This window comes from Oncorhynchus gorbuscha, linkage group LG12 (assembly GCF_021184085.1).
Source record: "Oncorhynchus gorbuscha isolate QuinsamMale2020 ecotype Even-year linkage group LG12, OgorEven_v1.0, whole genome shotgun sequence".
Lineage (NCBI taxonomy): Eukaryota > Metazoa > Chordata > Actinopteri > Salmoniformes > Salmonidae > Oncorhynchus > Oncorhynchus gorbuscha.
Window position 1 is genome coordinate 10,222,572 of NC_060184.1, and position 22,897 is coordinate 10,245,468.

Below are 22,897 nucleotides of genomic sequence, written 5' to 3' on the forward strand. Positions count from 1 at the left end.
AAGATGAAAAAGCTTGGGAGAAGAGATGACTAGAAACGATTCAGTTGGCCGTTTCATGTGTGGATTAATTGTAGAGAGTAGAGGACCTTGTGCATTTCAGGTAAAATAACTCAATGTTTATATCCCAGGACAAATTAGCTAGCAACAGCAAGCTAGCTAAATAGGACAAGTTAACGTTAGCTAACCGGAAGGTTACAAGTTCAAATCCCCGAGCTGACAAGGTACAAATCTGTCGTTCTGCCCCTGAACAGGCAGTTAACCCACTGTTCCTAGGCCGTCATTGTAAATAAGAATTTGTTCTTAAACTGACTTGCCTAGTTAAATAAAGGTTAAAAAAAAATTATAAGTGCAAGCTAAATTGCCATACAAGTTTAATGCTTTTCGACCTGTCCCGAAATTAATGTCATTGGTTCAGAGTTTGTTTTGATATTTTAACCTGCGTGTTGTGATCGCTTTTGGGGTGTGTGGGGGGGCAAAATAAATAAATAAATGTATGCACGATAGCGCAGGAGCGCAGCCGGTTTGGGTTCCGTGTCAGGGCCCAGATAGTCTAATTATAATGAAGATCAGACACCATTTTACGTATTCTGAATGTGTTCCCTCACACCGAACAGACATCCAACAACAAAGTAACTTAATGCTTATTGTTACAAGCAACTATTTTATTACAACAGAACATGTATATACAGTAAACGGTACAAAGGCAGACAACAGCAGGAGGGTGAATGTGTATGGAGGAGGTGTGGGTAGATGGGATGTTTTAGAAGCACTTCCTGTGGACGATGGAAGGACCGGCCTCGTCGTATTCCTGCTTACTGATCCACATCTGCTGGAAGGTGGAGAGAGAGGCCAGGATGGAGCCGCCGATCCACACAGAGTACTTACGCTCGGGGGGAGCGATGATCTAGAGGAGGTGGAGAGGAGAGGAGAGATGTGGAGGGTTGGTTAAGATCTCAGAGGCTAAGGTCCTTTGCTGCTCAGTGCACAAGTTTTGCTGATTTAAATCAAAGCTGTGGATATACAGAGTTAGCCATTCTAGTCAAAATGCAATTTAGCATGTTATTGTAGTGAAGTGTATGGAGAGGGTTGGTTAAGAACTCTTATGTACTCTAGCACAGTGGACAGACAGTGTTGCTGATTTGAACCAGCGTGTGTACAGTATTAGGCAAACATGGTTTGTTATTTAAAGTAAAGGATAGTTGGGCTGAACATGGAGGATAGTGGGGCAACTCCTGTAAACCTACAGCATATCCACGGCTCTGACACTGTTGCAAATAGTCAACGTTCCAATGTCCATACTACCATACCACATAGAATACACGCCCAAGACATGGCTTCATTCAGTAGTACACTAGTGTGAACATCAGGGTTGGGGTCCATTCCATTTCAATTCAGAAAGTACACCAAATTCCAATATCAAATCCAAATTTTCCTAAGTGAAAAGCATAGGAGAGAATTGAAATGGAATTGACTCCAACCCTGGTGGACATTGGAACTTAGTTCCTCCTGTGTGGAACAGAAATGTTGCCCCACCTTTATCTTCATAGTGCTGGGGGCCAGGGCGGTGATCTCCTTCTGCATACGGTCAGCAATACCAGGGTACATGGTGGTACCTCCTGACAGAACGTTGTTGGCGTACAGGTCCTTACGGATGTCAATGTCACACTTCATGATGCTGTTGTAGGCGGTCTCATGGATACCAGCGGACTCCATACCTGAGCAGGTGAGATGAGAAGAGACACTTGGTGAGCAACGACACCTCCACAGACAGGGTGTAGGTGACCTACATGAGTTAGACATGTAAGGAATAGATCAATTATGCTTTCATTAAATGGCTGTGTGTGGAATCTAACAGTAACAGAATGGCAATGTCCATTGGACACTAGAGGACAGTGTTGTGACATGTATGGCAGGAAGTGTCTGCAAGTTTTTGGTCTTTCCTTTTCCTTACTAATTAGACCTTAATTCATCAATCAAATACAAAGGGAGGATGGAAAACATGCAGACACTTCCCTCTGTGGGGTTTGGCACATGATGTATGGTAACAGAGTCAAATGTGAAGTAAGTGTGTGGAGAGATACATGGTAAGGTGAACATGGTCTACTGTAGAGGAACCAGAGAGACAGAGAGAGAGAGAAATTTGAACTCCCACAGTGTGCAATCACAGCAGCAAGATTTGTTGCCTGTTGCCAGAAGAAAAGGGCAACCAGTGACGAACAAACAGCATTGTAAATACAACCTATATTTATGTTCATTTATTTCCCCTTTTGTACTTGAACTATTTGCACATCATTACAACACTGTATATAGACATAATGACATTTGAAATGTCTTTTGTGTAATTTACTGTTTACTGTTCATTTCTTATTGTTTATTTCACTTTTGTTTTATCTATTTCACTTACTTTGGCCATGTAAACATATGTTTCCCATGCCAATAAAGCCCCTTATAGTACATCGAGAGAGAGAGAGACCCAACCAAATCATGAGAAAACAAAAAGATAATTACTTAACACATTGGAAAGAATTAACAAAAAAAACAGAGCAAACTAGAATGCTATTTGGCCCTACACAGAGAGTACACAGCGGCAGAATACCTGACCACTGTGACTGACCCAAAATTAAGCAAAGCTTTGACTATGTACAGACTCAGTGAGCATAGCCTTGCTATTGAGAAAGGCCGCCGTAGGCAGACATGGCTCTCAAGAGAAGACAGGCTATGTGCTCACTGCCCACAAAATGAGGTGGAAACTGAGCTGCACTTCCTAACCTCCTGCCCAATGTATGACCATATTAGAGATACATATTTCCCCCAGATCACACAGATCCACAAAGAATTCGAAAACAAATCCAATTTTGATAAACTCCCGTATCTACTGGGTGAAATACCACAGTGTGCCATCACAGCAGCCAGATTTATGACCTGTTGCCATGAGAAAAGGGCAACCAGTGAAGAACACACACCATTGTAAATACAACCCATATTTATGCTTATTTATTTTATCTTGTGTCCTTTAACTATTTGTACATTGTATATATATATATAATATGACATTTGTAATGTCTTTACTGTTTTGAAACTTCTGTATGTGTAATGTTTACTGTTCATTTTTGTTGTTTTTCACTTTATATATTCACTTTGTATGTTGTCTTCCTCACTTGCTTTGGCAATGTTAACACATGTTTCCCATGCCAATAAAGCCCTTGAATTGAATTGAATTTGAGAGAGAGAGAGGCGTACCAATGAAGGAAGGCTGGAAGAGGGTCTCTGGGCAACGGAAACGCTCGTTGCCGATGGTGATGACCTGACCATCGGGCAGCTCGTAGCTCTTCTCCAGAGAGGAGGAGGAGGCAGCGGTGGCCATCTCATTCTCAAAGTCCAGGGCCACGTAGCACAGCTTCTCCTTGATGTCACGCACGATCTCACGCTCGGCTGTAGTGGGGAGATTCAGAGTGTTGTTGAATCAAGCCCAAAATTAGACACTACACAGATCCTCAAAGACGCTACATAGAGCCTCAAAGACCCTACATAGAGCCTCAAAGACGCTACATAGAGCCTCAAAGACGCTACATAGAGCCTCAAAGACGCTACATAGAGCCTCAAAGACGCTACATAGAGCCTCAAAGACGCTACATAGAGCCTCAAAGACGCTACATAGAGCCTCAAAGACGCTACATAGAGCCTCAAAGACGCTACATAGAGCCTCAAAGACGCTACATAGAGCCTCAAAGACGCTACATAGAGCCTCAAAGACGCTACATAGAGCCTCAGACTTCTGAAGGTAATTGATTGCACCAGATCTTATCTAGGGGCTTCATAGCAAAGGGGGTGAATGCATATGCACCACTTTTCAATTTTTAAAACAAGTACTTTTTTAATTTCACCAATTTGGACTATTTTGTGTATGTCCATTACACGAAATCCAAATAAAATCCATTTAAATTACAGGTTGTAATGCAACAAAATAGGAAAAACGCCAAGCATGATGAATACTTTTGCAAGGCACTGTAGTCCACTGCTAAGGGCTGTTCTTAAGCGCGTCGCAACGCGGAGTGCCTGGATACAGCCCTTAGCCGTGGTACATTGGCCATATACTACAAGTCCATGAGGTGCCTTATTGCTATTATAAACTAGTTACCGATGTAATTAGGGCAGTAAAAATAAATGTTTTGTCATACCTATGGTATACGGTCTGATATACCATGGCAGCCAATCAGCATTCAGTGCTCGAACCACCCAGTTTATAATAAATAACTTATCATAGATAGGCTTATCTTGATGTTGGTTGAATCCTAGTATACTAAATAACATATCATAGATAGTATAAGCCTATCTTACCCTATCTTACCAAGATCATGTTCTCTCAACTTGTCTCTGTATAATGTGAAACTAATCCTGTCCATATAAATCTTGGTTCTTGGTGGCCATCTTACCGGTGGTCACGAATGAGTAGCCACGCTCAGTCAGGATCTTCATCAGGTAGTCAGTGAGGTCTCGACCGGCCAGATCCAGACGCATGATGGCATGGGGCAGAGCATAACCCTCATAGATGGGGACATTGTGAGTCACACCATCACCAGAATCCAGCACAATACCTGAGGAGAGGATGGATCATCAGCTGAGGATGGAGGAAGACACAGACCTGCTTCTTTTCACGTACTGCTTGTGGTTGGATGCCTTGTGAGACTGCAGTGGATCACTACCCTTAAAGTGGATCACTACCCTTAAAGTGTCTATATCAGGCCTGGGCAACACCAGTCTATTGGGGGCCTGATTGGTGTCACAGTTTTGCCCCAATCCCAATTAACACACCTGACACCAATAATTAACTAATCATGATCTTCAGTTTAGAATGCAATTCGTTTAAATCAGCTGTGTTTATTAGGGATGGTGGAAAAGTGTGACACCAATTAGGCACCTGAGGACTGGAGTTGCCCAGACTTGGACTAAAGGATATTATGTAAGTAATGTAAACAGCACTTATTAATGTCAAACCATGTCGTCATAGGAGTTGAAAATATTGTGTCTGTTGCATTATACCAATTGTTTGTGTATATGGTATTGTATCTATTGTGTATGGTATTGTGGTATGGTATCTATTGTATATATGGTATTGTGGTATGGTATCTATTGTATATATGGTATTGTGGTATGGTATCTATTGTGGTATGGTATCTATTGTGGTATGGTATCTATTGTATATATGGTATTGTGGTATGGTATCTATTGTGGTATGGTATCTATTGTGGTATGGTATCTATTGTATATATGGTATTGTGGTATGGTATCTATTGTGGTATTGTATCTATTGTGTATGGTATTGTGGTATGGTATCTATTGTGGTATGGTATCTATTGTGGTATGGTATCTATTGTATATATGGTATTGTGGTATGGTATCTATTGTGGTATGGTATCTATTGTGGTATGGTATCTATTGTATATATGGTATTGTGGTATGGTATCTATTGTGGTATTGTATCTATTGTGTATGGTATTGTGGTATGGTATCTATTGTATATATGGTATTGTGGTATGGTATCTATTGTGGTATGGTATCTATTGTGGTATGGTATCTATTGTGGTATGGTATCTATTGTGTATGGTATCTATTGTGGTATGGTATCTATTGTGTATATGGTATTGTGGTATGGTATCTATTGTATATATGGTATTGTGGTATGGTATCTATTGTGGTATGGTATCTATTGTGTATATGGTATTGTGGTATGGTATCTATTGTGTATATGGTATTGTGGTATGGTATCTATTGTATATATGGTATTGTGGTATGGTATCTATTGTATATATGGTATTGTGGTATGGTATCTATTGTGGTATGGTATCTATTGTGGTATGGTATCTATTGTATATATGGTATTGTGGTATGGTATCTATTGTGGTATTGTATCTATTGTGTATGGTATTGTGGTATGGTATCTATTGTGGTATGGTATCTATTGTGGTATGGTATCTATTGTATATATGGTATTGTGGTATGGTATCTATTGTGGTATTGTATCTATTGTGTATGGTATTGTGGTATGGTATCTATTGTGGTATGGTATCTATTGTGGTATGGTATCTATTGTATATATGGTATTGTGGTATGGTATCTATTGTGGTATTGTATCTATTGTGTATGGTATTGTGGTATGGTATCTATTGTATATATGGTATTGTGGTATGGTATCTATTGTGGTATGGTATCTATTGTGGTATGGTATCTATTGTGGTATGGTATCTATTGTGTATGGTATCTATTGTGGTATGGTATCTATTGTGTATATGGTATTGTGGTATGGTATCTATTGTATATATGGTATTGTGGTATGGTATCTATTGTGGTATGGTATCTATTGTGTATATGGTATTGTGGTATGGTATCTATTGTGTATATGGTATTGTGGTATGGTATCTATTGTATATATGGTATTGTGGTATGGTATCTATTGTATATATGGTATTGTGGTATGGTATCTATTGTGTATATGGTGGTATGGTATCTATTGTGTATATGGTATTGTGGTATGGTATCTATTGTGTATATGGTATTGGATAAGAGCGTCTGCTAAATGACTTAAATGTAAATGTAAATGTATCTATTGTGTATAATTTATTGTGGTATGGTATCGATTGTGTATATGGTATTGTATCATTGGTATTGTGGTATGGTATTTATTGTGTATATGGTATTGTGGTATGGTATCTATTGTGTATATGGTGGTATGGTATCGATTGTGTATATGGTATTGGATAAGAGCGTCTGCTAAATGACTTAAATGTAAATGTAAATGTATCTATTGTGTATAATTTATTGTGGTATGGTATCGATTGTGTATATGGTATTGTATCATTGGTATTGTGGTATGGTATATATTGTGTATATGGTATTGTGGTATGGTATATATTGTGTATATGGTATTGTGGTATGGTATTTGTTGTGTATAGGGTATGGTATCTATTGTGTATATGGTATTGTGGTGTGGTATCTATTGTGTATATGGTATTGTGGTATGGCATTTATTGTGTATATGGTATTGTGGTATGGTATCTATTGTATATATGGTATCTATTGTGGTATGGTATCTATTGTGTATATGGTATCTATTGTATATATGGTATCTAGTGTGGTATGGTATCTATTGTGTATATGGTATCTATTGTATATATGGTATCTATTGTGGTATGGTATCTATTGTGTATATGGTATCTATTGTGTATATGGTATCTATTGTGTATATGGTATTGTGGTATGGTATCTATTGTGGTATGGTATCTATTGTATATATGGTATTGTGGTATGGTATCTATTGTGGTATGGTATCTATTGTGGTATCTATTGTATTGTGGTATGGTATCTATTGTGGTATGGTATCTATTGTGGTATGGTATCTATTGTATATATGGTACTGTGGTATGGTATCTATTGTGTATATGGTATTGTGGGTATGGTATCTATTGTGGTATGGTATCTATTGTGGTATGGTATCTATTGTGGTATGGTATCTATTGTGGTATGGTATCTATTGTGGTATGGTATCTATTGTATTGTGGTATGGTATCTATTGTGGTATGGTATCTATTGTGGTATGGTATCTATTGTGGTATGGTATCTATTGTGGTAAGGTATCTATTGTGTATATGGTGGTATGGTATATATTGTGTATATGGTATTGTGGTATGGTATCTATTGTGTATATGGTGGTATGGTATCTATTGTGTATATGGTATTGGATAAGAGCGTCTGCTAAATGACTTAAATGTAAATGTAAATGTATCTATTGTGTATATGGTGGTATTGTATCTATTGTGTATGGTATTGTGGTATGGTATCTATTGTATATATGGTATTGTGGTATGGTATCTATTGTGTATATGGTATTGTGGTATGGTATCTATTGTGTATATGGTGGTATGGTATCTATTGTGTATATGGTATTGGATAAGAGCGTCTGCTAAATGACTTAAATGTAAATGTAAATGTATCTATTGTGTATAATTTATTGTGGTATGGTATCGATTGTGTATATGGTATTGTATCATTGGTATTGTGGTATGGTATTTATTGTGTATATGGTATTGTGGTATGGTATTTGTTGTGTATAGGGTATGGTATCTATTGTGTATATGGTATTGTGGTGTGGTATCTATTGTGTATATGGTATTGTGGTGTGGTATCTATTGTGTATATGGTATTGTGGTATGGCATTTATTGTGTATATGGTATTGTGGTATGGTATCTATTGTGGTATGTATCTATTGTGTATATGGTATTGTGGTGTGGTATCTATTGTGTATATGGTATTGTGGTGTGGTATCTATTGTATATATGGTATTGTGGTATGGTATCTATTGTATATATGGTATCTATTGTGGTATGGTATCTATTGTGTATATGGTATCTATTGTATATATGGTATCTAGTGTGGTATGGTATCTATTGTGTATATGGTATCTATTGTATATATGGTATCTATTGTGGTATGGTATCTATTGTGTATATGGTATCTATTGTGTATATGGTATCTATTGTGTATATGGTATTGTGGTATGGTATCTATTGTGGTATGGTATCTATTGTATATATGGTATTGTGGTATGGTATCTATTGTGGTATGGTATCTATTGTGGTATCTATTGTATTGTGGTATGGTATCTATTGTGGTATGGTATCTATTGTGGTATGGTATCTATTGTATATATGGTACTGTGGTATGGTATCTATTGTGTATATGGTATTGTGGTATGGTATCTATTGTGGTATGGTATCTATTGTGGTATGGTATCTATTGTGGTATGGTATCTATTGTGGTATGGTATCTATTGTGGTATGGTATCTATTGTGGTATGGTATCTATTGTGGTATGGTATCTATTGTATTGTGGTATGGTATCTATTGTGGTATGGTATCTATTGTATATATGGTATTGTGGTATGGTATCTATTGTGGTATGGTATCTATTGTGGTATGGTATCTATTGTGTATATGGTGGTATGGTATATATTGTGTATATGGTATTGTGGTATGGTATCTATTGTGGTATGGTATCTATTGTGGTATGGTATCTATTGTGGTATGGTATCTATTGTGGTATGGTATCTATTGTGTATATGGTATTGTGGTATGGTATCTATTGTATATATGGTATTGTGGTATGGCATCTATTGTATATATGATATTGTGTATATGGTATTGTGGTATGGTATATATTGTATATATGGTATTGTGGTATGGTATATATTGTATATATGGTATTGTGGTATGGTATATATTGTATATATGGTATTGTGGTATGTCATCTATTGTATATATGGTATTGTGGTATGGCATCTATTGTATATATGGTATTGTGGTATGGTATATATTGTATATATGGTATTGTGATATGCAATGTGATAGCCGGAAGTCCTGTGGAAACTCACCGGTGGTACGACCGGAGGCGTAGAGAGACAACACGGCCTGGATGGCCACATACATGGCGGGGACGTTGAAGGTCTCAAACATGATCTGGGTCATCTTCTCCCTGTTGGCCTTGGGGTTGAGCGGGGCCTCAGTGAGCAGGGTGGGGTGCTCCTCAGGGGCCACGCGCAGCTCGTTGTAGAAGGTGTGGTGCCAGATCTGATGGAAGAAGGAGGAGGAGAGAGATGGTCAGAGAAGTTCTACGAGAACAGAACGCAGTGTGAGATAGAGAAAGAGTTAGCTGTCCCGTTGAAGTCATGTTGTTCTGCATAATGTAATCATGACATATTAATGATGGATGTGTTAAGTTTCATAAGGCTATTTGCATCATATTGGATAGTTTCCCAAGTGTCATTAGCTTCTAGTCTCTAAGCATATGTGTATCTTGATACATGAAGTTCTGCTTTTAATCATCTTACAAAATCATTCACAAGTGTCTAATATCTTTAGTGGCGTCTCTGGGTCCCACCTTCTCCATGTCGTCCCAGTTGGTGATGATGCCGTGCTCGATGGGGTACTTCAGAGTCAGGATACCTCTCTTGCTCTGAGCCTCGTCTCCCACATAGCTGTCCTTCTGTCCCATACCCACCATCACGCCCTGTATCGAGATCAAACACTGGTCAGGAGAGTTCGCCGTACACACACACGACAAATGAATTTAATTTTACGCAAACTTTTACGCATGGCTGACGTGAGTCTCATGAACAACTCAACGCTACAAACGTAAACTGCACTACATTATCTGTATTATATTATTATCTTTGACGTCATGACATAAGTAAACAAACAAATCGGTTAGTAACGGCCAACGGCTATCCGTTTTGTCCTCTTAAGTGGCATACCTGGTGACGGGGACGTCCAACGATGGATGGGAACACAGCGCGGGGAGCATCATCACCGGCGAACCCAGCCTTGACCAGGCCAGAGCCGTTGTCGCACACGAGGGCGGTAGTCTCCTCGTCGTCACACATGATTGGTCTTGTTTCAGATGGCCTTCTGTTAGAAGGAGAGACACGGTGGTAAGAGCTCTGTCTGAGCACATTAACACTGATGTACATAGATACAGTATTTACCCCTAGATTTTCTATATATATACACACAAACACCATGTACATTAGCTTATCACTGGACGTGAGGCTGCCACTGCATTAACAGCTACATTTACAACTATTGGGTAGTGATCCACTTTACGGGTAGTGATCCACTTTACGGGTAGTGATCCACTTTATGGGTAGTGATCCACTGCAGTCTCACAAGACATCCAATCACAAGCTATACGTGAAAAGAAGCAGGTCTGTGTCCACCTCCCTCCTCAGCTGATGATCCCTCCTCTCCTCAGGTATTGTGCTGAAGGCCAGTTTTATTGCTTCTTTGATCAGAACGACAGTTTTCAGCTGTGCTACATAATTTCAAAAGGATTTTCTAATGATCAATTAGCCTTTTAAAATGATAAACTTGTATTAGGAAACACAAATGTGCCATTGGAAGACAGGAGTGATGGTTGCTGATAATGGGCCTGTGTACACCTATGCAGATATTCCTTTTACTGAAGAGTGGCTTTTGTCTGGCGATTCAGCCATAAAGGTCTGATTGGTGGAGTGCTACAGAGATGGTTGTCCTTCTGGAAGGTTCTCCCATCTCCACAGAGGAACTCTAGAGCTCTGTCAGAGTGACCATCGGGTTCTTGGTCACTTCCCTGACCAAGGTCATTCTCCCCCTGATTGCTCAGTTTGGCCAGGCGGACAGCTCTAGGAAGAGTCTTGATGGTTCCAAACTTCTTCCATTTAAGAATCATGGCCACTGTGTTGTTGGGGACCTTCAATGCTGCAGAATGTTTTGGTACCCTTCCCCTGATCTGTGCCTCCACACAATCCTCTCGGCGCTCTACGGACAATTCCTTTGACCTCATGGCTTGGTTTTTGCTCCGACATGCACTGTCCAGTGTGGGACCTTATATAGACAGGTTTGTGCCTTTCCAAATTATGTCCAATCAATTGAATTGACCACAGGTGGACTGCAATCAAGATGGAGAAAGATCTCAAGGATGATCAATGGAAACAGGATGCATCTGAGCTCAAATTCGAGTCTCATAGCAAAGGGTCTGAATACTTATGTAAATAAGGTATTACATTTTTTTAAATACATTTGCTAAAAATGTATTTTCGCTTTTTCATTATGGTGTATTGTGTGTGTAGATTGAGAAAAAAAATATATCGAATCAGTTTTAAAATAAGACTGTAACGTAAAACAAAATGTGGAGAAAGTCAAGGGGTCTGAACACTTTCCGAAGGCACAGTACACTACATTTAGGAATCAGTTACGTTAAAGACATCCTCCAAGGAGGTGACTGGTGAGTTAATATGTTATCATTATTGTCTAATATAATTCCTAATGCCATGATAAAAAAAATATATATATATATATTTTATGTTGTCAGTGTTTTAATAGTGCAAATTCAAATGTTCCTAGAAATAACTTTTCAAAAGCGTTATTGAAATAACCTAGTACTCTTACTGACCACTGATAACCTAATCTTCTCCCTCTTTGTCAGAGCTGCCCTGTAAAGCCAAACAGGGACATAGTAGAGCCCCCCCCCACTACTGTCTCTATTCTTAACCATGGCCCTTGTCATTCCAAACCACGGCCACATGGAACACTACCTCTTCCCCCATCTTCTCATCCTCCTCAATCCTCCCCTATCTCTAACGGAGCCTTGTCACAGCTGAAGTAACTTGTCTGTTGACAATTAACAGTGGTGGCCAAGTAACTGTCGGCACAATAGTACCTCCTGTATGCTTTGTAGGGGAGCTGGAGAGCATGTGTTACTGTCCCTCTAATCCTCCACCCAACCTCCTCTTAGTCTATCCCTCCATACTCCTGTTACTGTCCAGCTATCCCTCCCTGCTTCCCTCTATCTATCCCTCCATACTCCTGTTACTGTCCCTCTCCATCCCTCTCTTCAGCCAGGCTTGGCGTGGCAGGTCTCTTCAGAGCATGTGTTACTGTCCCTCTAATCCTCCACCCAACCTCCTCTTAATCTATCCCTCCATACTCCTGTTACTGTCCAGCTATCCCTCCCTGCTTCCCTCTTCTATCCCTCCATACTCCTGTTACTGTCCAGCTATCCCTCCCTGCTTCCCTCTTCTATCCCTCCATACTCCTGTTACTGTCCAGCTATCCCTCCCTGCTTCCCTCTATCTATCCCTCCATACTCCTGTTACTGTCCAGCTATCCCTCCCTGCTTCCCTCTATCTATCCCTCCATACTCCTGTTACTGTCCAGCTATCCCTCCCTGCTTCCCTCTATCTATCCCTCCATACTCCTGTTACTGTCCCTCTCCATCCCTCTCTTCAGCCAGGCTTGGCCTGGCAGGTCTCTTCAGAGCATGTATTTCTGTCCCTCCAGTCCACCTTTCCATTACATCCCTCTCTCCCTCCATTCCTCAATCCATTATCCTCTTTCGGTATCTTTCCATCGCTTCATCCCTCCATGCCAGCCAACCAGCCAGCCAGCCAGCCAGCCAGCCACCCAAAAGGTCTGCCAACACTGGCATGACACCTCCCTTCATTAGTAGACCTGTCCAGTGGTCAGAAGTCGGGAGGCCTGGTGCTCCACAGCGGGCGATCTGTTCCTCTGTCTGACCTCCTGGTCAATCCACCAGATCATTGATCACTGTTCACTGATCACTGATCACTGATCACTGTTCACACGTGTTGCCACCAGCACGGCCTGTCAATCAATGACAACAAGCCTGGCTGCTGCAGACTGCTGAACCTCATGTACTGTCTTCCTGTCTCCCCATTCAGCTCCGTTCAGCTCTCTTTCTTTCTCCACCCTTTTATTCCTTCTCTCCACAACCTCAAAACATCGTTCTCTCTCAGCCAATGAGAAGTAGACAGACATCCGTTGTAGGCATTAACTCTACATGTGGTGATGCATTAACTCTACACGTGGTGATGCATTAACTCTACACGTGGTGATGCATTAACTCTACATGTGGTGATGCATTAACTCTACATGTGGTGATGCATTAACTCTACACGTGGTGATGCATTAACTCTACACGTGGTGATGCATTAACTCTACATGTGGTGATGCATTAACTCTACATGTGGTGATGCATTAACTCTACATGTGGTGATGCATTAACTCTACATGTGGTGATGCATTAACTCTACACGTGGTGATGCATTAACTCTACACGTGGTGATGCATTAACTCTACACGTGGTGATGCATTAACTCTACATGTGGTGATGCATTAACTCTACATGTGGTGATGCATTAACTCTACACGTGGTGATGCATTAACTCTACACGTGGTGATGCATTAACTCTACATGTGGTGATGCATTAACTCTGCATGTGTTGATGCATTAACTCTGCATGTGGTGATGCATTAACTCTACATGTGGTGATGCATTAACTCTACATGTGGTGATGCGCTGTCTCTTTCAACCGCAGCAGCAGCTCCCGGCAGTTAAACCAAACATCCTTCTTCCCTTTTCAAAACCACAACAACACAGCGGCACCATGCTTCCCAAGAGCACCTCACAAAAGTGTGAATCCTTCCTAACAGCACCAAGTCATGTAGTCCTCCTCCTCTCCCCTCTCTCTGTCGTCTGTCTGAAGTAGTCGTAGTCCAGTAGAGAAACAGTGTTGTAGACAGGACTGAGTCCACTAGAGAAACAGTGTTATAGACAGGACTGAGTCCAGTAGAGAAACAGTGTTATAGACAGTACTGAGTCCAGTAGAGAGAGAAACAGTGTTATAGACAGTACTGAGTCCAGTAGAGAAACAGTGTTATAGACAGTACTGAGTCCAGTAGAGAAACAGTGTTATAGACAGTACTGAGTCCAGTAGAGAAACAGTGTTATAGACAGTACTGAGTCCAGTAGAGAGAGAAACAGTGTTATAGACAGTACTGAGTCCAGTAGAGAGAGAAACAGTGTTATAGACAGTACTGAGTCCAGTAGAGAGAGAAACAGTGTTATAGACAGTACTGAGTCCAGTAGAGAGAGAAACAGTGTTATAGACAGTACTGAGTCCAGTAGAGAGAGAAACAGTGTTATAGACAGTACTGAGTCCAGTAGAGAGAGAAACAGTGTTATAGACAGGACTGAGTCCAGTAGAGAGAGAAACAGTGTTATAGACATTACTGAGTCCAGTAGAGAGAGAAACAGTGTTATAGACAGTACTGAGTCCAGTAGAGAAACAGTGTTATAGACAGGACTGAGTCCAGTAGAGAAACAGTGTTATAGACAGTACTGAGTCCACTAGAGAAACAGTGTTATAGACAGTACTGAGTCCACTAGAGAAACAGTGTTATAGACAGTACTGAGTCCAGTAGAGAAACAGTGTTATAGACAGTACTGAGTCCCCTAGAGAAACAGTGTTATAGACAGTACTGAGTCCACTAGAGAAACAGTGTTATAGACAGTACTGAGTCCAGTAGAGAGAGAAACAGTGTTATAGACAGTACTGAGTCCAGTAGAGAAACAGTGTTAAAGACAGTACTGAGTCCAGTAGAGAAACAGTGTTATAGACAGTACTGAGTCCAGTAGAGAAACAGTGTTATAGACAGTACTGAGTCCAGTAGAGAAACAGTGTTATAGACAGTACTGAGTCCAGTAGAGAAACAGTGTTATAGACAGTACTGAGTCCAGTAGAGAAACAGTGTTATAGACAGTACTGAGTCCAGTAGAGTACTGAGTCCAAGAGAAACAGTGTTATAGACAGTACTGAGTCCAGTAGAGAGAGTAGAAAACAGTGTTATAGACAGTACTGAGTCCAGTAGACAGTACTGAGTCCAGTAAAGAAACAGTGTTATAGACAGTACTGAGTCCAGTAGAGAAACAGTGTTATAGACAGTACTGAGTCCAGTAGAGAAACAGTGTTATAGACAGTACTGAGTCCAGTAGAGAAACAGTGTTATAGACAGTACTGAGTCCAGTAGAGAAAAACAGTGTTATAGACAGTACTGAGTCCACTAGAGAAACAGTGTTATAGACAGTACTGAGTCCACTAGAGAAACAGTGTTATAGACAGTACTGAGTCCAGTAGAGAAACAGTGTTATAGACAGTACTGAGTCCACTAGAGAAACAGTGTTATAGACAGTACTGAGTCCACTAGAGAAACAGTGTTATAGACAGTACTGAGTCCAGTAGAGAAACAGTGTTATAGACAGTACTGAGTCCAGTAGAGAAACAGTGTTATAGACAGTACTGAGTCCAGTAGAGAAACAGTGTTATAGAACAGTGTTATAGACAGTACTGAGTCCACTAGAGAAACAGTGTTATAGACAGTACTGAGTCCACTAGAGAAACAGTGTTATAGACAGTACTGAGTCCACTAGAGAAACAGTGTTATAGACAGTACTGAGTCCAGTAGAGAAACAGTGTTATAGACAGTACTGAGTCCAGTAGAGAAACAGTGTTATAGACAGTACTGAGTCCAGTAGAGAAACAGTGTTATAGACAGTACTGAGTCCAATAGAGAAACAGTGTTATAGACAGTACTGAGTCCAGTAGAGAAACAGTGTTATAGACAGTACTGAGTCCAGTAGAGAGACAGTGTTATAGAAACAGTGTTATAGACAGTACTGAGTCCAGTAGAGAAACAGTGTTATAGACAGTACTGAGTCCAGTAGAGAAACAGTGTTATAGACAGTACTGAGTCCAGTAGAGAAACAGTGTTATAGACAGTACTGAGTCCAGTAGAGAGAGAAACAGTGTTATAGACAGTACTTAGTCCAGTAGAGAAACAGTGTTATAGACAGTACTGAGTCCAGTAGAGAGAGAAACAGTGTTATAGACAGTACTGAGTCCACTAGAGAAACAGTGTTATAGACAGTACTGAGTCCACTAGAGAAACAGTGTTATAGACAGTACTGAGTCCAGTAGAGAAACAGTGTTATAGACAGTACTGAGTCCAGTAGAGAAACAGTGCTATAGACAGTACTGAGTCCAGTAGAGAAACAGTGTTATAGACAGTAGTGGAACATGAACAAAACAAAACAAGACACTCACCAAGTTGTACACCAAGACTGGAGTTTCCACTGGGACAAAGGGTGAGGGTGAAAGGTGTCCCTTAAATATCCCCCCTTTGTCCCGGGGCCGGTGGCCGGGGGCCTGGGGCCGGTGGGCGGGGGTCTGGGGCCGGTGGGCGGGGGTCTGGGGCCTGTCGGTGGGGGCCGGTGGCCGGGGGCCTGTGGGCGGGACCAGGAGTTCACAGAAGCCCAAATAAGAGCTGCTAGATAACGGTTCACTAGAAAGTATATCCTGTGTCACGCAGGGCCTTCTTTGTGATGGGACGCCATCTAACAGAGTGTTGTTACCTAGGAGACGGAGGGATCTAGTCCCGCCCCTGACTGTCTGGCTGGTACAAAAATAAGAATTGGTTGGCAGAGTGAACTGAAAGGGATTATTTCTAGATGGTTTCTTCCATTACAGTGTTACGGTTGAATATAGTTGTGTCATGATGAAGTAGGTGTGAACAGACTGACTTTTGAAGACCTGTGATTAGCTCAGACAGTATTTGTGACCGTATTCAGATACATTGAAACTGTCGAGGAATTTCTGGCCCTTCCTATTGGAGGAGAGAAAATAATTTACTGCTGTATCAGATTTGACCCTGTTTGTTATTGTGTTATAAAGGAGAGAAAATGAAGTGAAAAGAATGGAGGACACACAATTAATCTCCATGTTTTACATCATTTGCATATTCATTTGCATATCGACAATGATTATAAATGACTAAAGCATACATTGAGAGTGTTATTTTTATTGTGTACATGAATGTATGTCTCAAATAGCCTACAAGTGTTATCACTGAATGTAACAGAAGCTTGTTTATCTGTCAGGGCTGTTATCATTTTGATGAATGGATGATTTATTGACCCTCTCCCACACCTTTTGGCTAATAACAGACAACCAATGGATGATTTGTTTACCCTCTCCTACACCTTTTGGCTGATAACAGACAACCAATGGATGATTTGTTTACCCTCTCCCACACCTTTTGGCTGATAACAGACAACCAATGGATGATTTGTTTACCCTCTCCTACACCTTTTGGCTGATAACAGACAACCAATGGATGATTTGTTTACCCTCTCCTACACCTTTTGGCTGATAACAGACAACCAATGGATGATTTGTTTACCCTCTCCCACACCTTTTGGCTGATAACAGACAACCAATGGATGATTTGTTTACCCTCTCCCACACCTTTTGGCTGATAACAGACAACCAATGGATGATTTGTTTACCCTCTCCTACACCTTTTGGCTGATAACAGACAACCAATGGATGATTTGTTTACCCTCTCCCACACCTTTTGGCTGATAACAGACAACCAATGGATGATTTGTTTACCCTCTCCTACACCTTTTGGCTGATAACAGACAACCAATGGATGATTTGTTTACTCTCTCCCACACCTTTTGGCTGATAACAGACAACCAAGCCACTATTTATTAACGTCAACCATGACTGACTCCTTACTGGCTGTCATCTCATCCCAACACGGAGTGAAATATTGAAGTCACAACTTAACACAGACACTGTATTTTATTTACATACCAAAACTGAAACTTGAAGCTTGAAATCTCAGCTCCATTCACTGAAACTGTCCTCCCATCCATGACAGAGATACAGTCGCATTATAATGACTAAGCTCAGATATGGGGTGTCTATCAGAGAGGGTAGATGGCGTGGGAGTGTCTATCAGAGAGGGTAGATGGCGTGGGGTGTCTATCAGAGAGGGTAGATGGCGTGGGGGTGTAACTTTAGACCTCCTTGGGGGTCTGCAGATAGGGCCTATAGTAGGGTAGGGCCTGTAGTGGGATCGTGTCTGTGGTGGGGTAGGGCCTGTGGTGGGATAGGGCCTTTGGTGGGGTAGGGCCTGTAGTGGGATTGTGTCTGTGGTGGGGTAGGGCCTGTGGTGGGATAAGGCCTGTGGTGGTATCGTGTCTGTGGTGGGATAGCGTCTGTGGTGGGATAGCGTCTGTGGTGGGATTGTGTCTGTGGTGGGATAGCGTCTGTGGTGGGATTGTGTCTGTGGTGGGATAGCGTCTGTGGTGGGATTGTGTCTGTGGTGGGATAGTGCCTGTGTAGATTTGCCAGCTAAGAGTTGTTGTGGAATGTTTGAGAGTGAGGACCCAAAAATATGCCAGACAGCTGGAGGGAGAGGGCAAAGGGGGGTTAGAAGTTAAAGGGGGGGAGGAAGTGAAAGAGAGAGCGAGACACCCAGGGAGAGAGAGGAGTGGGGGGGTTGGAAGCCAAGCGAGAGGAGAGAGGAGGGGGGATAACAATCAGTGCCCAGAGTCCAGACCCTCCTCTCTCTCCGTCCGCTTGGCTCAACGTGTCTTGGAGCCAGCCTGTGGCAGCAGCCGGGTGGTAGCCTCTTTCCGATTGGCTCCTCTCTCTCCTTTTAGGGGCATGCTGGGTAACAGGTGTCGGCGGCTGCACGTTGTGGTGGCTTCCGGAAGTATCGTTCTCTGCCCCAGCTCCTTATTAGTCACCTCCATCCCCCCCATACACTCTGGCTTTTTATCTTATCAGGAGACAGAGAGGGTTTTTTCAGAATAGAATCTTGGGCCGGTAAGGTCCAATAGGAATGCGAGGACCCCCCCCCCACCCACCGTCACCATTTTGGACTGCGGTATTCCATTTGTAGCTGCTGTCGTGTGTGTGTTGGGATGTTGATGTACCCAAAGGGAGTATCTGTAGCCAACCTACTTTAATATGTCTATTCTCAGAATTCACACAAGAAGATAACTGTTTAAAACCAAGGCTTCCTACAACTCTTATTGTACCTATGTTGGAGAATAATTGCTAGGTTGAATACATATTGAGAAATCTCCTGGTGAATCTCTTCACACAACAACACTACTTCACAACTCTCATTGTTGGAGTCTCTCTTAAGTACAATAGGGTCACATTGTTTTAGAAATGTATCATGACAGTATAGATACCTACACCTGTCTAGTCATCTGAATGGGAGAGATGTTAGAAGGATAGAAGGATGGCTAGGTGTTGTGTGTTACACTATGTCCCGTTTCAGACAGTGAATCAACACCATGAGGTATTGGCCTGACTGGGTTCCATCACGATGATGTGAGAGCATTGCTTCTGGCTACGTCCTAAATGGGACCATTCTCCCTATGTAGTGTATTACGTTGGACCAGAGCCCTAGACCCTATTTCCCTAAGAGCATATGGCCCTGGTCCAAAGTAATGCACTCTAGTGAATAGAGTGGCATTGGGATGCAACCACAGTGTAGTCTCACTGGATACCTTAATGAGGAAAGGCTAGGGGGCTATATTTACTAGGAGAGGCTAGGGGGCTATATTTACTAGATACTGTGCTGAGGAGAGGCTAGGGGGCTATATTTACTAGATACCGTGCTGAGGAGAGGCTAGGGGGCTATATTTACTAGGAGAGGCTAGGGGGCTATATTTACTAGGAGAGGCTAGGGGCTATATTTACTAGGAGAGGCTAGGGGGCTATATTTACTAGGAGAGGCTAGGGGGCTATATTTACTAGGAGAGGCTAGGGGGCTATATTTACTAGGAGAGGCTAGGGGGCTATATTTACTAGATACTGTGCTGAGGAGAGGCTAGGGGGCTATATTTACTAGATACCTTGCTGAGGAGAGGCTAGGGGGCTATATTTACTAGATACCTTGCTGAGGAGAGGCTAGGGGGCTATATTTACTAGATACTGTGCTGAGGAGAGGCTAGGGGGCTATATTTACTAGATACTGTGCTGAGGAGAGGCTAGGGGGCTATATTTACTAGATACCTTGCTGAGGAGAGGCTAGGGGGCTATATTTACTAGATACCTTGCTGAGGAGAGGCTAGGGGGCTATATTTACTAGATACCTTGCTGAGGAGAGGCTAGGGGGCTATATTTACTAGATACCTTGCTGAGGAGAGGCTAGGGGGCTATATTTACTAGATACTGTGCTGAGGAGAGGCTAGGGGGCTATATTTACTAGATACTGTGCTGAGGAGAGGATAGGGGGCTATATTTACTAGATACTGTGCTGAGGAGAGGATTGGGGGCTATATTTACTAGATACCGTGCTGAGGCGAGGCTAGGGGGCTATATTTACTAGATACTGTGCTGAGGAGAGGCTAGGGGGCTATATTTACTAGATACTGTGCTGAGGAGAGGCTAGGGGGCTATATTTACTAGATACTGTGCTGAGGAGAGGATAGGGGCTATATTTACTAGATACTGTGCTGAGGAGAGGATTGGGGGCTATATTTACTAGATACCGTGCTGTGGAGAGGCTAGGGGGCTATATTTACTAGATACTGTGCTGAGGAGAGGCTAGGGGGCTATATTTACTTGATACCGTGCTGAGGAGAGGCTAGGGGGCTATATTTACTAGGAGAGGCTAGGGGGCTATATTTACTAGGAGAGGCTAGGGGGCTATATTTACTAGGAGAGGCTAGGGGCTATATTTACTAGATAACGTGCTGAGGAGAGGCTAGGGGCTATATTTACTAGGAGAGGCTAGGGGGCTATATTTACTAGATACCATGCTGAGGAGAGGCTAGGGGGCTATATTTACTAGGAGAGGCTAGGGGGCTATATTTACTAGGAGAGGCTAGGGGGCTATATTTACTAGGAGAGGCTAGGGGGCTATATTTACTAGATACCATGCTGAGGAGAGGCTAGGGGGCTATATTTACTAGGAGAGGCTAGGGGGCTATATTTACTAGGAGAGGCTAGGGGGCTATATTTACTAGGAGAGGCTAGGGGGCTATATTTACTAGATACCATGCTGAGGAGAGTCTAGGGGGCTATATTTACTAGATACCGTGCTGAGGAGAGGCTAGGGGGCTATATTTACTAGATACCGTGCTGAGGAGAGGCTAGGGGGCTATATTTACAAGATACTGTGCTGAGGAGAGGCTAGGGGCTATATTTACTAGATACCATGCTGAGGAGAGGCTAGGGGGCTATATTTACTAGATACCGTGCTGAGGAGAGGCTAGGGGGCTATATTTACTAGATACCGTGCTGAGGAGAGGCTAGGGGGCTATATTTACTAATTACCGTGCTGTGGAGAGGCTAGGGGCTATATTTACTAGTTACTGTGCTGTGGAGAGGCTTGGGGGCTATATTTACTAGATACTGTGCTGAGGAGAGGCTAGGGGGCTATATTTACTAGTTACTGTGCTGTGGAGAGGCTAGGGGCTATATTTACTAGTTACTGTGCTGTGGAGAGGCTTGGGGGCTATATTTACTAGTTTCTGTGCTGTGGAGAGGCTTGGGGGCTATATTTACTAGATACCGTGCTGAGGAGAGGCTAGGGGGCTATATTTACTAGATACCGTGCTGAGGAGAGGCTAGGGGGCTATATTTACTAGGAGAGGCTAGGGGCTATATTTACTAGATACTGTGCTGAGGAGAGGCTAGGGGGCTATATTTACTAGTTACTGTGCTGTGGAGAGGCTTGGGGGCTATATTTACTAGGAGAGGCTAGGGGCTATATTTACTAGATACTGTGCTGAGGAGAGGCTAGGGGGCTATATTTACTAGTTACTGTGCTGTGGAGAGGCTAGGGGGCTATATTTACTAGATACTGTGCTGAGGAGAGGCTAGGGGGCTATATTTACTAGATACTGTGCTGAGGAGAGGCTAGGGGGCTATATTTACTAGATACTGTGCTGAGGAGAGGCTAGGGGGCTATATTTACTAGATACTGTGCTGAGGAGAGGCTAGGGGGCTATATTTACTAGGAGAGGCTAGGGGGCTATATTTACTAGATACTGTGCTGAGGAGAGGATAGGGGGCTATATTTACTAGATACCGTGCTGAGGAGAGGCTAGGGGGCTATATTTACTAGGAGAGGCTAGGGGGCTATATTTACTAGGAGAGGCTAGGGGCTATATTTACTAGTTACCGTGCTGTGGAGAGGCTAGGGGGCTATATTTACTAGGAGAGGCTAGGGGGCTATATTTACTAGGAGAGGCTAGGGGCTATATTTACTAGTTACCGTGCTGTGGAGAGGCTAGGGGGCTATATTTACTAGTTACTGTGCTGTGGAGAGGCTTGGGGGCTATATTTATTGGAACCCGTGCTGAGGAGAGGCTAGGGGCTATATTTACTAGTTTACCGTGCTGTGGAGAGGCTAGGGGGCTATATTTATTGGGGTTTATCACAGTGGTAAGTAGAGAGCCTGTGAACACAACCCTTCAGGATCCCCTGTAGTTGTACTGTAGTCTGGATCTTAATGAGGGATGAGGAACCATGTAGATGAAGAACAACATATCACTGTCTGTAGGGAGGGTAGAGGGATGATCTGAACAACAGCTAGGGTCAACGGTTTCTGTTTAAAATCTAAGAACAAACAACAAAAAAACAATTATAATTTACTTTTGAGAATAAAAACGGTATGAATCACCATAAGTTTGTTT

General features: G+C 42.2%; 1 protein-coding gene across 1 annotated transcript; it reads right to left on the bottom strand.

Moving 5' to 3' along the window:
* Nucleotides 1–630: 630 nt before the first annotated feature.
* LOC123990513 (actin, alpha cardiac muscle-like) lies at nt 631–16,604 on the bottom strand. Its single transcript, XM_046291067.1, has 8 exons — nt 16,491–16,604; nt 10,305–10,458; nt 9,932–10,060; nt 9,426–9,621; nt 4,434–4,595; nt 3,241–3,432; nt 1,534–1,715; nt 631–904 (listed from the first exon to the last, which is right to left on the bottom strand). The coding sequence occupies exons 2-8, from the start codon at nt 10,431–10,433 to the stop codon at nt 761–763; spliced, it is 1,134 nt and encodes a 377-aa protein (XP_046147023.1). The 5' UTR covers nt 10,434–10,458; nt 16,491–16,604; the 3' UTR covers nt 631–760.
* Nucleotides 16,605–22,897: the final 6,293 nt, after the last annotated feature.

What these genes read in the sequence shown, in the direction of transcription:
- LOC123990513 (XM_046291067.1), bottom strand. Translation starts at nt 10,433, where the DNA reads ATGTGTGACGACGAGGAGACTACCGCCCTCGTGTGCGACAACGGCTCT. An exon ending in CTACTCATTCGTGACCACCG is followed by an intron (nt 3,433 to 4,433) that starts GTAAGATGGCCA and finishes TCCCCACTACAG; the next exon opens with CCGAGCGTGAGATCGTGCGT. An exon ending in CCAGCACTATGAAGATAAAG is followed by an intron (nt 905 to 1,533) that starts GTGGGGCAACAT and finishes CACCTCCTCTAG; the next exon opens with ATCATCGCTCCCCCCGAGCG.